The 17,182-nt window shown below is 33.4% G+C and overlaps 1 protein-coding gene across 1 annotated transcript; it reads left to right on the top strand.

Annotated features, from left to right (window-relative positions):
- Positions 1-3,189: 3,189 nt before the first annotated feature.
- Positions 3,190-9,581, top strand: Nep5 (M13 family metallopeptidase neprilysin 5). The gene is made up of 8 exons (XM_017617556.1): positions 3,190-3,353; positions 3,926-4,020; positions 4,116-4,686; positions 4,750-5,026; positions 6,139-6,967; positions 7,100-7,148; positions 8,776-8,974; positions 9,077-9,581. Exons 1-8 carry the CDS (start codon positions 3,190-3,192, stop codon positions 9,419-9,421), a joined length of 2,529 nt encoding a protein of 842 aa, XP_017473045.1. The 3' UTR covers positions 9,422-9,581.
- The last annotated feature ends 7,601 nt before the right edge of the window (positions 9,582-17,182 follow it).

The following is a 17,182-nucleotide window of genomic DNA, read 5'->3' as shown; positions in this document are numbered from 1 at the left end:
TTCATGATGAAATGTCAAAGCATACTGAGCATCTTTCTCTTTGACACCATGTCTGAAATCCCACGTGATCTGTCAAATACTAATGCATGAAAATCCTAACCTCAAAAAAATCACCCGTTATATGCTTACATTGTCTCTAATAGACTGCTTGCATCTTGATAAAATGATTGTCATTAAATAATTGGGATACGTCAGCCACTACTGTCACGATTTCACAAACAAAAATAGTTTCTAAAAGAAAACATTGAATCTGCAAAAGAAAAAAAAAACGAAAAGAAATGCCCAAAAAACAAATATGAGCTGGCATAGGAAAGAATGTATTTTGGTTACCTTGCCTCAATGCTTCCCTACCTCACAAATTTAATAGTAAATAACTATAGTAGAAGCTCATATTTGGTAAGTTTAGTTAGGAAGCCATTAAAAAGTTTTCAAGAAAAGAAGTTTCTTCGCTCTTTTGTGAAATTTTCGGACTATCGCGATGACTTAAAGCGTGTTCTTTTACGAAAAAATCAAGCTACTTAAGCAAAAAATCGATGGATAAATAATTGAGTGGTAAATAGGCAAATCGACACCAACAAATCGCATTATGCTAGGTCCGACTAAGTCTACTTTGACTTAGCACGGTATGGTTTGGAGGCGTCGAAATGAAAATGCGCAATCCTTTCTTTAACGAATTAAGTACCAACCTGACGCCTTGCTATCCATGTTGACACTACTAAGATTTATTAAAAAGAATAGAATGACAAGCGAAATTATTTATCACCAATTCAAAAAAAAAATAAATTATAATTTAATTCGACGCAAGAAAGAAAAGCCAACTTTGCGGTTGCGGACTGCTTTATGAGGAACATTTTAAAAGTATGCGTGATAAGGTTTAAAATTTATTTTTCCGTTTTAGTCATAATAATTAGCCACTTTGTCCTTATGTGCGTTCGGTAAAAAAAAAAAATTTTTTGGGACTACCTTGCAAAAATATTTTAGACTCAGGTGTGGGCGTCAAAATCTTTTTTTGATACGCTCTAATGTGCATAGAGCGTAAATTTACGTACCTGTATAGTGCTGTAAAAAATTTATTTATGAGCATGTAAACGTCTACACATTCTAACGTACTTATACACTGAAGAATTCTTATATGAATATGCATCCATACATATACATACACCCTGTAGGAAAACCCCAAACTGGTGAAAAAAATTTATAGTTCCGTACTAAATCTTTATCACCAAAAACTAACCAGTCCGATAGTAATTAGATCGCCACCAGTTCCAAAGTGACGAAATATGGTACTTTTAAAAAACCATTTTATTTTTAGAAATCTACATATATCTATAATGGCGAATTTAGAACTGGTTCGAACCTATGGAAAAAGGGACGCAGAACGAACTGGATCTAATCTATCGAATTTATAACTAGTTTTGAACTATCGAAAAAGGGATGTTTACTTTAAACAGACATTTGCTTGGCGGGTTTTTCGTTCAAATACGCTGGTTACGAACTATAGAAAATGTAATGCAACGGGGTCTATTTCCAATTCTTATGACATCGTCGTGTTAAATTTGCCAGTAGTTTGCATGCAAAAGAGATTTATCGCGCCCCAGTTCAGAACTAGAGATTTTCCTCACAGGGTATATTTAATACCATTAGCGGGCTTTGGCGTGCACAGAAAAATTAGTTTAGGAAGCAGTTACATGGTTTTTACATTTCCGGTAAATAATTTTTTATACCTGTCGACATTTGACAAAGTAATCTCTTTCAACACTACAATTTTTCAGGAGAGTGAAAAAACATACATACATACATATGTATTAAACGCTTTCCACAGCATAAGTTCTTACAACGAAGGAAAAATGTTTGATAAAACTGGACACATATCAACAAACAAGCATTTTTCAATAATTTTTTTGTTATGTTAATTACGTAAATTTTTAAATAAATACAAAATATATAAATAAGACCTTTTTTGCCATTTTTCAAACAAAAAATCATCTTATCCCATACATATTATATATGCCATCATCTCCTGAAAAGCCGCTTAACCGGGACCGGAATCGGAATTCATCAGGCATTCCCCTATTCACTTGCATAAATACTTGTACCTAAGTGCATATTTATGGACGTGATTAGGTATTTGAAGCACTCTGCTGGAAGTGTTGGAAAGTTTTCTTCCGGAGAAATATAAAAAAATTTTAAGTAAGCAGTTTCAACCATTCTGGTTTTCTAAACGGCAGCGTTTGTCTTTGGTTATCGTTAGATACTTAGATAAACGAATGGGCACAAACGAAATAAGGGATACCGGAATAGGGTAGTACAGTAAATAAGTACAGTCGGAATTTTAATCGTCTCATCTAGGATTGTTCTATTTACATATATCGAAAAAATATACACATATTTTTTATTTTGAAATCAAAAAATATTTATTTTATGGTTAAGACACCATTCGTGGTAGAGTACTATGATTTCGCATTTGTTAAAGCAAGCGCACAACTTTTGTTTGCGGACCAAAAATTTATAAAATTAGTTTTCTGCGGCAGCGACGCGACGTATAATAGCTATTACATCAATAAATATAAGTGTTACAAAATCGGTAAATTTATCGATAAATATATCGTTAACAAGATCGATTACTATGGCGATAACAATACCAAATATTATGTCGACAACAGTGATGAGTTCAGTTGTTGTGTGGTGAATTTAGGGATGGGAAGTTTAGGTGAGAAGTGGTGATTTTGAGCGGGATGAGTTCCGGTGTGGTAAGTTAATGCGTGGTGAATTAAGGTCTGGTGAGTTTCTGTGCCCTTATCTATATAATATCCTTTAGAATTACATTTATCTTAATCTTTCTTTCTCTATCTTTATCTTTAATATTATCGGTACCCTCATCCTCATTTTTTTTCTTCATATTTATCCCTACTTTACCTTTGTATTTATTATTATCTTCATCTACATATTCACGTTCACCTTTGTGGTAATATAAGCAAAGTGTTTAGATTTAATAACCGCCGCTAAAGAAGTTTCACTTGGAAAAGCCTTACGGCTTATCAACTCGAAGCCAAATCGATTTTGTAGAAAACTGAAATGTAACAAAATATGCATCTGAGTTTTGTAGCTTTCCCTTTAAGCGGCCTTTCAATGAACGTACAGAATATGCATACAAATTTTAAATTTCTGCAAGTATGTTCATATGTGTGTATGTATTTCAATATTATCGTCTTTATAATTACAGGCGATCTCAGCATACACAGTACCGACTCAGCGCCAGACAACGCGTCATATTTGCCTGGCGTTAATGGGCCTAACAGCGAGCTAGGCAAACGTCCGCCCCATAATTCCACCTTCGTCGGCGTTCAATCGAAGTGAGTAGCAATGTGGCTTTAAGTTGTTGGTTGAATCGTATGTTTTTTTAAAAGCTATGTATGTATGTATATATATATATATATATACATGAATTGGTTGACAACTCTGATTGCATTTTAATCGTTTTGGTGAACTTATTTCTATATTAACCCTTAATTAGGCGCATAAAGAAAATTACACAATTAGTCGCATGGGGTCCACAGTGACCCCAATAAAAGTGTCGAAAAAAGAGTTTTCAAAAAAAAAAAACGAAATGTATATTAAGAAAACTATTAAAGTGCACTATTATCGTTAACTTGAAAAAAGAAAAACACGATTTCGACATCAAACTTGAAAATAAAATGAAATCTTACCTTACTTGTCTTATTTACGTACCCCGCGTGGAGGTAGGAAGCTAGACAGAGCGCGAGCACGCTCCAAGCACCGCAAGACGTTTTTATTTTTTTTTTCAAGTTGAAATCACCTTGACCCCACGTGCCTAATTAAGGGTTAACGCTTCAAGAGCTTTGTGTTCAAATACAAGCAAATAGGTATGTATAATCTGATGTCTTAATTATTTTTTTATTTCTAGATTTCGACGGAAATATTACCACAAGACCTTGATTGGTGTGCTCATACTATTGATAATCATTTTACTCATTACAATAATAGTCGTATGTTTAAGTCGTAAGTGCGCTTTTGTGTATATATGTATATATTTGCATTACCCCGCACTCATTATTTTCATTTTTTTTTTTTGTACAATTTTCCGACACATTCAGGTCGCACGCACACGGAAGTGTGTCGCAGCAAAGAGTGCCTACGCACAGCGGCGGCGCTCATCTACTCAATGGACGAAGAGACTGATCCCTGTGAGGACTTTTACAAATTCACCTGTGGCCATTGGGCGGACGATCATCCCAAACCCGATTCGACCACATCAAATGACTGGTTTCGTGAGCGACAAGCGAAAATTATGCGCACTCTACGCACCTTCCTGCAAGCGAACATCAGCGATGAGGAACCGGCCGCTGTGGGGAAAGCGAAAACAATGTATCGAGCCTGCCTGAACTCGGAGCTATTAGATAAACGTGAACTCGAACCACTAATAGGCTACCTGAGAAAATTTGAGCTGCCACTAGTGCCGAGCGATTTCAATGTGTCGCTATCGGCGGAGATGAAGCGAAAGTATGGCGAAGATGGTGAGTTCAATTGGTTGCGTAGCTTGGTGCTCATCAAAAAGAATTTAGGCATGGATTTGGTGGTGGGTTTCGATATTTTTGCCGATCCGGTAAATCGTACAGTTAATCGCATCGCATTGGGCACACCTGAAACTGATTCCGCGCTCCCATTGTGAGTGGAAGGAAGTTGTGTGTTAAATTTGATTTTTTTATAACATTTCAAAATTTTCCACAGCAACAAAGATGATATGCACAAGTTATTGAACAAAATCAAACGAAAAGTGATAACCAATCATGATCAGAATGAGGAGGATGGCGAAGAATTGGAGGACGAGATGGAAGAGGCGGAGAAACACACTTCCTCTGGTTTATTGGCTTATGTGGAGTACATCAAGAAAATGCTTGAACTCTACTTACTGTATGTAAATCCAGATGCGGAGGTAGAATCCAGTGAGGAAGCAATTGCGGAAGCGGCCTTGCACGCTGTTAAATTCGCGAAGAAGATGTATAGGGTAAGTAAGAACCATAAACAGTACACTGGGCTAAATATATTTCTCTCAACGCAAGATTTCGTTACACCGTGCAACAAAAATCCAAAAATTTCCACACGAAGTAATGGAAATGTACTCACAAAGTTCTGCTTTTAGTTGTCAGGTTTTTTTTTACAAGGATAAAGCTTTTAAATGACATTTTCGATACCTATTCGTCCTTGTGCATCTAAATATTTAATCCTCTCCAAATATAGAGAACTTTCTTTTATATGGGTATCAAATATTATTATGTATTCTACATTGTACTGAAATTTTTAAATCATTTTTTGAACTAATCGTATCTCAGAAATTCAAAGTCAGAAAGTAAAATTAACAACGCCCCTAGTTTTGCGGGAATATTAAACTTTTTGTGTATATGTAAATCTTACTGTCGCGCGGTATTATAGTTACCAAAAAATATTGGTGTTTTCGTTTGTACCAAAGAATGTCGCCTTTTGATTGCCGCTTTCTCTGTTCGTGTCTGATTCTAAAATAAAAGCAAACCGGTAAGAAAATTCTACTAGGGTTCTCTCTTTGACGCAAAAATGTCAAAAGCAAAAATTAGCGCTTTGCTTTGAAATGCCGCAACAAAGTGAACAAAGTAAAATTTTATTTATTTTATTTTCTTCTGTTGCACAGCCATTTTCAATTGAATTAATGTCCAACTCAGTCAGCTGATTGCGCGAAACGGAAGCATATGTTTGTTGTAAAAAACTGTCGAAAATTTTNATTTTCTTCTGTTGCACAGCCATTTTCAATTGAATTAATGTCCAACTCAGCTGATTGCGCGAAACGGAAGCATATGTTTGTTGTAAAAAACTGTCGAAAATTTGGCATTTTCGCTTAATCGAGTGTATTTCTTTCTTAAAATGTCACACTCACACTCTAGTGAGGCACATTTTCAGGCCTTTGAAACTTTGTGAGGGAAGATGTTAATTAACCATCTGGTAGAACATGCACATTTACAGGGTGGCGTGTAACACCAAAAATATTTCGAAAAAAAAGAACAACAGTTCTTGGAAGAAACGAAAACACCACAAAACTCAATAAATAGTTATCAAATTTTGGTTGCCACATACATATTTTCCATTTAGCTAAAAGACAATGCAGAAAATACTACCAAAACTTTGATGAATCCCATGGAGGACATCGTTTACATATCTGTCGAAGATCTGCAGAATCTAACAGACAGCCTAATAGCACCCAACACCGTACTCAACTGGACGCAATACTTGCTGCTGATGATGCAGGAGACAAATCACTCACAACGATTCAATCTCTCCGAGTTAACAATCATTACCAGCCACGCAGACATCGTATACCTGCAAAGCATATCGGAATATTTATTAGACGCCCCACCAACCGAAATCGAACTCTATATTTGGCTAAGTGTTGTCGAGGAGCTAATACTGCACACCACCAGCGACATGCGTCTGCTACACTACGAATATATGCGAGTGATTGTTGGCACCGAGGGCAGTTCACCGCGCTCCCTCTATTGTGCGCATGGCGTAAACAGCCTTTTGGGCATGGCCGTTAGCTATGCACTGGCCGATGACGAATTCACACGTCACAAGTTGCCCAAAGTGGAGCGTATGCTGAGCGATATACGGCATGCATTCGATACGTTAGTGCGTCGCACCTCGTGGATGGATGAGGAGACCAAGCGTGAAACGTTGCAAAAGTCAGCTTCCATGAATAGTTTTATTGGCTTTCCGGAATGGTTGCGCAATGCAACGGCACTGGACGAGCACTATGCCGGTGTGCAGGTGAACGAGAGCACACACCTGGAGAACATGATTGGAGTGCTGCGTTGGGAAATGCAAGAAAAATTGGATAATTTCTACCGACCTGAGCCACTCGGTTGGGCCACATCGCCATCAAATGTCAATGCCTTTCACACTTTTCAACATAATACGATAAGTGAGTGTGTAGAAAAAGCAGAAGAGTGCTTGAGAAGATTTCACTTACATATTTATATAAATACATGCATATGTACATATGTAGTATGTACGTAAACTCAAATGATTCTATCTATTTCTTCACGCCATGCAGCTATTCCCATTGCCATATTGCAATATCCTTTCTATGACCTCGGCATGGAGTGAGTAAAATGTTTATTATCTATGCTAGCCATATGTACAATGTATTTGGCTTTCCTTTGCTGTGCGATTTACCGTAGATGTTTTTGATTTCTACATAAATATTTTATTTTAGAATTTCACTGGACGCCCGCATTCATTTCTGATATTGCAATTTATATATATGTACATATATATCAGCTATGAGCACAAAATAGAAGAAACTTAAGCACAAGTAGATACATGCATCCATAGATTATCAAATACATGCGCGCGCACACACATTCATTAGGATGTACGATGCTGCCAAAAACTTAAAAATTAATATGTTTTTTATTTGGTTTTCGGCTAAATTTGGCAGATTTTTTTTTTTCTTTTCAGGAACAATCGCAAAGCTACTCAAAATAAATTTTATTTTTATTTTTAAACCCTTTAGGCTTTTTGGAAAAAATGTTTTTTTGCGTAATTTTGCAGAACTTTTTTTTCCTTTGCAAGAACTTTAGAACCATAGAAAAGCTACTCGGAGCAGTTTTAATTTTATTTTCTTTTTGGCTTTAAAAAAATAAAAATAAAAATCGGCTTAATTTTGTAGACCTTTTTTCCTTTTAGGGAATTCTAGAACTGTTGAAAAGCCAATGAGAAAAGTTTTATTTTTTTTTCAAACATTAAACTTTTTCGACTTAAATTTTGTATTTATTTTTTTGCGTACATTTTAATTATTTGTTTTTGTTATTTTTTTGGCCTTATAATAATTATATTCAACAATTTATATTGAGCTCGAGGCCGTTTTTTAAATGAAAATTTATTGTGGAAAAGCAACAATAATTTGAAAAAATGGTAGAAGTGATAGCTATTTCGGAAATCACCACATTTCCTCATCAGACTTCTTTCAGTAGGATTCGAACCGACGATCCCACTGACTCAGCCAGTTGCCTATGCACCGTGCTAAGACGCCTTGTAAATTATCGTTTGCTTATTTCCACTATTTTCATTTTTGTTATGCCAACACAATCAAGCGCAGCTATTCCGCTGCAATTCACTTGATCATGTGGTTGTTGGTTTTGTTGGTTTGTGCTAATAATTCTATTTTTAGAATGCTTAACTTTTAGGTGTGCTCGTCCTTAAGTTATTTGTTTTTTGTTATTTTTTGGCCTTTTAACAATTATATTCAACAATTTTATAATGAGCTCGAGGCCATTTTTTAAATGAAAATTTATTGTGGAAAAGCAACAATAATTTGAAAAAATGGTAGAAGTGATAGCTATTTCGGAAATCACCACATTTCCTCATCAGACTTCTTTCAGTAGGATTCGAGCCGACGATCCCACTATAGAATTATTAGCAAAAACCAACAATACTAACAACCACATGATCAAGTGAATTGCAGCGGAACAGCTGAGTCAGAGAATACCCCTATGGTTTATTTTTAGTATCTCAAATAACTACCATCTCTGTAAGCTTGGCTGTATACTGATGAGCAAATATCTACGTAGCAACATACTTACATATATGTTTAGAAATAACCTATCATACTTCCTGTGCACTAAATTAATATTCCTAGCACCATTTCAAGCACAAAATCAAAAATTGTATTTACCAAAAGAATATTAATAAATTTAAATCTTCCTAAAAAAAATTAAATAATATCAGAGCGTTAAACTATGGCTCCGTCGGCACCATATTGGGACACGAGCTAACACATGGTTTCGATGACAGTGGCCGAATGTTCGACAAGAATGGCAACATGGTGCAGTGGTGGTCAAATGAGACAATCAAGGAATACATAAACCGTACGGAATGTTTCGTAGATCAATACAGTCATTATTATCTGTCCGACATTGGGGAATATGTAAGTTAAATATTCATTGCACATACATACATACATACACACATATTCAATGAAGTTATTTGAAATAAATGGAAATATTTTAATACAACTTCTTTTGTGTAGATCGATGGCGAATTAACACTGGGCGAAAATATTGCCGATAATGGAGGCATGAGGGAGGCTTTTCACGCTTATCGCAAGTACGTAAAGGAAATGGGGGCTGAATCGACAAAATTACCAGGATTGGAGAAATATTCAAATGAGCAGCTTTTCTTTATTTCCTTCGGTAATTTGTGGTGTGAAACATATACACCGGCGGCATCACGTTATGCGCTCGAAGATTCACACTGTCCGGGTAAAATACGGCTGAAGGGTGTGCTATCTAATTCGGAAGAGTTTGCGCAGACATTTAAGTGCAAGCGCGGCACAGGCATGAATCCTGACCAAAAAAAGTGTCGCATTTGGTGAATGAAAGAAGAAATCTACAAACGAAATGAGCAATTTAGTATTAAGAAAACTTGAAAATTTTATAAAGTAAAGAAAACCATTAAAGTAAAAGTGATTAAAAACACCTTACGTGTTAAAAAAAAACCTAATATCTAGGGCTACAAAAACGATTTTTATCTAAAACGCCGCTTTTTTTTAGAGTTTCGTTTTTATTAATACCAATACCGAACCGAAAACCACATCAAAAACTGCTTACATGTTTTTTTTTGGCAACTCCGTGAGGTGTACTTTTTTATTGTAATCCAAATCACATCTATTGTTGTCTTAAGCAGTTTGGTCATAATTCTAAAATTGAAAACAAGTAATTTTTAAGCAAAAAACAAAACCGACTTCAAATCTTATATAAAAATTTAGGAGTACCGGTAATTTTTTCATGATCCAATGGTCGCATCTAAACCAGCTTAGTATGGGACCGCCTCTGAGATACTACCTTTCCGATGCAAAAAGAATTTCAAAAATCGGTTGACATGGTCCAAAGTTATGCGGTAACATACATAAGAAAAAAATATATATTGCGACGAATTGATAACCTCCTCCTTTTTTTTAAGTCGGTTAATTACTTATGCAGCAACAAAAATGAGGTCAATTCTAATATTCAGTAAGTCAGCCTCATCTGAAGTCACCAATTTCGAGATTATTATTAGTGACAACTTTTGTTACTTGAGACGGTTTGGGTCAGCCAGGAAAAAATCCGAAAATGGACCGTTTTCCTATTCCATTTTAAGATACTTAGACGATTTGTTTTTCTACTAAAGTATGCGGCAGAAACTTTTGTATGTACAGAAAAGTACCGAAAATGTTTTTAAAACGGATAATTTTTTGGCTGTTTTTTCTGATAGAATTTTTTCGTTCAATTCAATTCACAATTCGGTGCCACAGTGGCCGAGCTAGCAAAGTACCAGCGTGCCATTGGAGAGGTCCGGGGTTCAAGTATTCGCCCAACGGACTTTTTCGTTTCTTTTCTCAGTTTAATATATTTATATTATTTTAAATATACCCTGCAGGGAGTGAAATTGAGACCTGAATACCCCTGCATTACCTTTCCACTAACTTGTAACTGTGTAACTACTTTTGGACATAAAATGTCAATAACATTTTTCTTTTTTAATATTTTATTAATTTTTTTCATTTTTATTTATTTAATTTATATTCAACATTGCATATTTTGCTACCCTAAGGCGAAAAGGTGCCAAGTCCATTTTTTTTTTTAATTTAGTTTTTGATGCAGAATCGCAGGTAATACGAAACTACATCGATTTTTGGTCGCTTCTGAACAATTTGTAAAAATGGACTTGGAACCTTTTCACTCTTAGGTGATGATTTGTTTACATATTCTGCAGTAGGTGGTCCTTTATTGGATTTCCATCAGACCTAACATCAAAATGATGATATAAAATTTCGAACTTCATTTTATTTGTTCTGAATTCGAAAAGGAATTTATGAAGTGCAGAAAAACAGTATCCAAGGTACTTTTTTGTATGACGGTCTTTAAATAGAAACTTGTAAAGAAAACAAACTTCCGCTTGGGTCTGCAAGACTCCTGCAACTACAGGTTTGTTTTGTAATAGCTAATTAAAAGTTAGTTATTTATCGAACTCCCGCAAAAAAAGCTAACTAAAAGTTGGTTATTTTAAACAATTGATAATTTTTTTCTGCGGGTGGTAAATCAGCGTGATGTATAGAAAACCTTTTTAGTGCCTTCATAATATAAAATAATTAGAGTAACTTGTGTAACTATTGTGACTTATTTAAAATATTTTAATATGTATTTATATATGTATGTTCCCATTGGAATCATTAACTCAATCCTTAGTCAAAACTTAGTCTAATTACCTAATAAATAGTATCAGATATTTTTTAATCAACATTGTAAATAAAATAAAATAAGTTTTTTCAATCTTAAGATTCCTGTTTGTTCAAAGCTTTTTTTTATTAAAGAAGGATTAAGTCGCTTTTCAAATATGAAAATATTCTAGGAAAATGTGCTCAACCGCACTGGAAGATATAGCTCCTATAAATTTAACGCCAGCGAAATGACTTTCAATGGCATGAAATCGCCGTTGTTCGAAAGCAAATACCAACACTTACTCGGACTTGTAAAATCGAATACGGGAAGAACCGATAAACGTGGCGAGTCATTACTCCGGTGCAAACTATAAGAAAAAAAATCCTATTGCGGAAAATCATATCGCACACCTAGATCTAAAGTAAGCTAACTCAAAATTCAGACTACAAAAGCAAGTATAACAGTAGTTTTTTACTTAATGTATATAATCATTAAGCAAAGGTATTCGATAGTGTTTTGACAACCCAAGCCTTTAAATTTTTTTTTTTTAATTTCTAAAAAATCACCCTCTGTTTTTAGCCATTTGAAGCTTGTACTTTATTNCATTAAGCAAAGGTATTCGATAGTGTTTTGACAACCCAAGCCTTTAAATTCCTTTTTTTAATTTCTAAAAAATCACCCTCTGTTTTTAGCCATTTGAAGCTGTACAAGCTACTAGAATTCAATTGTTTGCCACTTATGTTTATTTATTAATTTTTAAGGTTTTTCAATCAATTAAAGTGCAGTTCATTTCCTAAAAAAATACCATATAAACCTTAGCTAAAAATTTTGTAGAACACTTAAAAAAAATCATCATAATTTCATTTGAGGGGGAGGGGGGCCATGGGGTACTTAAGTGGGTTTCACTTTAAATAATTGTCCCCGTTACAAATACTCGTTTTATTTTTTTAAGACTAATTAACAAGAGAATTCGAAATTTTTTATGGAAAAGTGTTTTTGAGAATACTCGCTGTAAAAAAGTACCTTGAAAGATAAAAGAACAATCGACTATTTCTCAGTAATTGCAATTCATTTTTTTTTTTGACGTAGAATAGGTCTTACGTTTCGATATCGGCTGCTGAGTGGAAGATCAACCTATATCGGAAGCCAGTACGAAAACGCCCTATCTAAAAAAATATTTCAAGAACGCCCTATTTCAGAATTTTATTGAAAAACGCTCTATCTCAAAATGTGGTTGAAGAACGCCCTATTTCAGAATTCGATTGAAAAATGCCCTATCTCACTTCAAAATGTATTGAAAATGTGCTGAGGCAGGGTTTTTTCGAACTGGCTTCCGAAATAGGTCGATCTTCCACTCAGCGGTCGATATGGAGGCTATGCTCAAATGTTGTAGTTTTAATTTTGAGACCTTCACGAAAACGCTCATTGCACGAGAACTAATGAAGCGATTTGAGAGAAAAGTGTGGCGTTTGAAAGATAAAATTCCAAGCCTTTCGACAGATTCATCTTTGTAAGTAACCAGTTCGGTTTCTATCGTAGAAACAACGGTAAATATTTGCTTATTTTGAATTTTGAAAATACTACGCAGAGGGTTTCCATCTGTTTAAACCCCTAATTTATTTAGCTTTTAATGAAANAAAATACCATATAAACCTTAGCTAAAAATTTTGTAGAACACTTAAAAAAATCATCATAATTTCATTTGAGGGGGAGGGGGGCCATGGGGTACTTAAGTGGGTTTCACTTTAAATAATTGTTGCCATCTGTTTAAACCCCTAATTTATTTAGCTTTTAATGAAATATTAAAATATGAGTGACAGCAGAAAGAGTTTTAATAAAACTTTAGTTTGAAAATATTTTTTGTTAGGGTTGCCATCTATTCGATTTTTATTTTGAGTGATAAAGTTCGGTAATTGTGTTATTAGCCATCTTGGTGAAGTCAATTGGCCCCCTCGGAATATTTCATGTACCGTTTTTAACTCAAATGTGATTTTAACAATGTCCCGTGTTCTATGTTTAAGTTTAGCGGCTGTGGCTCCGATATAGCCTCCAGGCCAAGACGAGGGCTTATGATTAATCATATGGTTAATGAATAGATTATTTTATTTTTTTGTGCCATCAGTAATCACGCGAAAACGACTAAATGGATTTGCATGCAATTTTGCACCCATATAAAAAGTTTATGGCCAGGACTGAAAAATACAATTTCGAAATTTACAGCAACAGTTGAGTTAATCTAAAAAGTTAAATGAAATATTTCAATATATGTGTCAAACAAAATAAAAGTTTAAGAGAGCTTCGTTTCGCAAACAGTTTTGAAGATAATTGCAGGAGGTTGGTTACACGTTCACAAGGCGTATCACTGGAATCATTTTACGCACAAATTATAGGGACAATATTTCATAATTTCATAGCTTTAAACAGCCCAAATACCGTAACTCGCTTAAAAAAATACAACTATAGCAAAATAGGCATGCAAATAAATTATAAGATCGTTAATTTTTGTTTGTTTGTTTAATAACGCGGGATGATAACGCTTGTATGACCTAGTTAATATTGTTGATCAAGACTTATCATAAGTTGGCAAAAATAAAATTACGAGCTTAAAAAACATATACGCTTTTTGTATAGCACAACTTTCGCAATATTAGTACCCCCCATTTAAAGTTAAAGAAAGCCTGCAGGTAGCTTTCTAATATCTATGTATAGTATATCTAATATTTAGTTGTTGCGTCACGCGCGTGGCGAGATGTTGACACAGCACGGGCGTCAAAACAAATATTATGGTAAATAAATATTTTTTGAGGATACATACCCTGCAAAGCAGCTGAGTATCATAGATTTAAGTACTTATACTATGATTAGGGATGCAAATTTTGGGGAGTAACATCGATACATCGATGTTTCGATGCATCGGACAAATGAACATCAATGCTAAAATACATCGCCAGAAAAACATCGACATATCGATGGTTTCCGAGGTTTCCAAATTTGTTAGGTTGTAGTCACATTGAAAGGAAAATTTAATACTTTTTAATTCATACTCTCTGTAATTCAATTAGAAAAATACTTACATATGGATGTATTTCCCTATATTTATTTACCATTCCTTTGCCTTCCCTGTAAGTTCGCTGAGCCTAAAGTTCCAAGCCCCAATTTTGTTGAAATTTCAACGGGAGCCCGATCCTTTTTTAATGATTATGTACGCATTTTTAATATCGAAAGTTGAATTCAAGTCTGAATCACACTAAAGTCGATGTTAAAACATCGCTGAAACTGGCATCGATGTATCGTCAATTTAGCGATTTTAGGAAATTGTAAACATCGATGGCAAACATCGAACTTTGAACCGATATTATCGATGTTTCAAAAATATCGATGCATCGTTTGCATCCCTAATAATCATTATCATTCATTGTTATTATCAAAGTACTAATTTTTGTTAAAGCCATCGGAAAGAATTGAGTACCTTCCCCGTGTCGGTATGCGATATAATATCAGATCTAAAGTACGAGCAACTCAAACAAAATTTGGACGATTTTTTCCATACACCAAGTCCTAGGATTTACCTCCAATTAATGCATTAATCATAATTATATACACAACTATAGAACTACTGTTATACCTGGTTTCGTATTACAGTGAAACCCGCTTAAGTACTTAACCCGTTTAAGTACCTAACCCGTTTAAGTAACCAACATTTTTGGGCACCGTGAATTTTTTAATGTAATCTGAAGAAAATCCCTTTATCCAACCCGCCTAAGTACCTAAAATTTTTCGTACCCCATTTAACATTTTATTTATAATTTTTCCCTTTTAAGTGCTCTTTAAAAATTTCTTAAAATATTTACATAAATTTTGAAATTCTGTACACAATCGATAATCGATAATCGATAATTGCCACCGTCAGTGTAACAAGTTTCAAGTGGCTAAATATTAACGCTGATTTGTTAGATTTTTTTTGTCGCGTTTGCTTCCATATAACGAATTAACACAATTTATTTTTATGTGGAGGAAACCGCAGCTCCTTCGGCAAGAAAATTCTAAAAAATCCACGGTAGTTTTTAGCCACTTGAAACTTAATTACACTAAAATTTAATGGGGAATAAACACTTCTGAGATAAAAGTTTGAAATTTTTCTGAAAATTTGATAAATTTTCTGTATTCTACAAAATTTCAAGCCTAAGTTTATATGGTATGTATTAGGGAATAAACTCTATTTTAATTGAAAAATCTTGAAAATAAATAAACATAAGCGGCCAACAGTGTTATTTTGAATTTGATCCAAACTGTATGTATGTATAAATAAATATGTATAATCAGTGACTTTTTAAAGAATTGAGTTATTGTAAAAATTACATAACATTGCTTTATCTTTTTAATAAAGTTTTAAATACCTTTTTTTATAACAAAAAAATGCTTTACACAAAAAAATTACTAGCAGTTTTTTTAAAAATTGGTATCATTGTAAAACCGATTAAATCCCCTTTCTTTTGATACGCATATTTGTATACTTCGTACATAAAAATTTGAGAAAAAACACATTTAACGGAAAAAATACCTTTTTTTATGAAAAAAAAAATTTGCAAAAGATTACTAACGGATTTTTAAAAGGTCGGCATCGTTATAAAGGCGATTAAACTCTCTTTCTTTGATATGCATATTTGTATACTTCGTCTATAAGAACTAAAATAAAAAACACATTTAAAGGAAAAAACGCCTTTTTTTATAAAAAATATATTTTAGACAAAAACGGTACTAACCGATTTTTAAAAAATTGATATCGCTGTAAAGTCGATTCGACCCCTTTCTTTCGAAATTCAAACTCGTCTACTTCGTATATAAAAATTTGAGAAAACCTACATTTAAAGGAAAAAATAACTTTTTTATAAAAAAAAAATATTTTAAACAAGAAAATTACCTACCGAATTTAAACAATTGATACCGCTGTAAAGACTTTAAACCCCCATTCTTCTGATATGCATACTTGTATACTTCGTATATAAAAACTTGAGAAAAACATTTAAAAGGAAAAAAATACCAATTTTTTCTTATAAAAAATATTTTAAACGAAACAAAAACTAATTAGTAATACAAATGAATACTTTATTTAAATAAAGCAGAATATTACCTTTAACCTCTTATGCAAAAATCAAAAACCATGATATATATATATATATTTATATTTTTATATGTCTTAGACTTCTGTTACATGTACTTTTGCTTTAGTTTTAACAGGGCTGTTGGTGAACAAGAACGAATTAATGCTTAAACCACTAATAATTATTTATTTTATTTAAATACGGTATTCAATTGTATTACTAATTAGACATTTTTCTGTATTTTTTTTTTATAAGAACAAATTGGTATTTTTTTCCTTTTAAGTGTTTATTCTCAAATTTTTATGTACGAACTATACAAATATGCATATTAGATGAAAGGAGCTTTAATCGCCTTAACAACGATGCCATTTTTTTTTTTTAAATCGGAGAGTAATTTCGTTGTTTAAAATTTTGTTTGGTAAAAAAGTAACTTTTCCCTCTTAAGTGTTTTTTCTAAAATTTTTATTCACGAAGTATACAAATATGCATATAAAAAGAAATCGGTTAGTAATTTTTTTTTGGTTTAAAATATTTTTTTTAACCAAAAAAAAAGAAGTTATTTTTCCATTTAAATGTGGGTTTTTTCAAATTTTTATATACGATATATACAAATATGCATATCACACGAGGGGTTTAAATCGCCTTTACAACGATACGAATTTTTTAGAAATCAGTTCAAAATTTTCTGAAATATTAAGTTTTTAATTTTTAGAAGATCTGACCTTTGACCCTTTATAGCACCTGTAATATAAATTTTCGCAAAAAAATGTTTATACCATATAAATAAGAGCAAAAGGTGGACCACGCCTTTATTCTTTCTTTTTTTTGCTTTTT

The sequence above is a fragment of the Rhagoletis zephyria genome, unplaced genomic scaffold (assembly GCF_001687245.7).
Source record: "Rhagoletis zephyria isolate East Lansing unplaced genomic scaffold, Rhagoletis_zephyria_1.1 Rzeph_scaffold_01437, whole genome shotgun sequence".
In the NCBI taxonomy this organism is placed as follows: domain Eukaryota; kingdom Metazoa; phylum Arthropoda; class Insecta; order Diptera; family Tephritidae; genus Rhagoletis; species Rhagoletis zephyria.
This window is presented reverse-complemented; position numbering and strand designations above follow the sequence as displayed.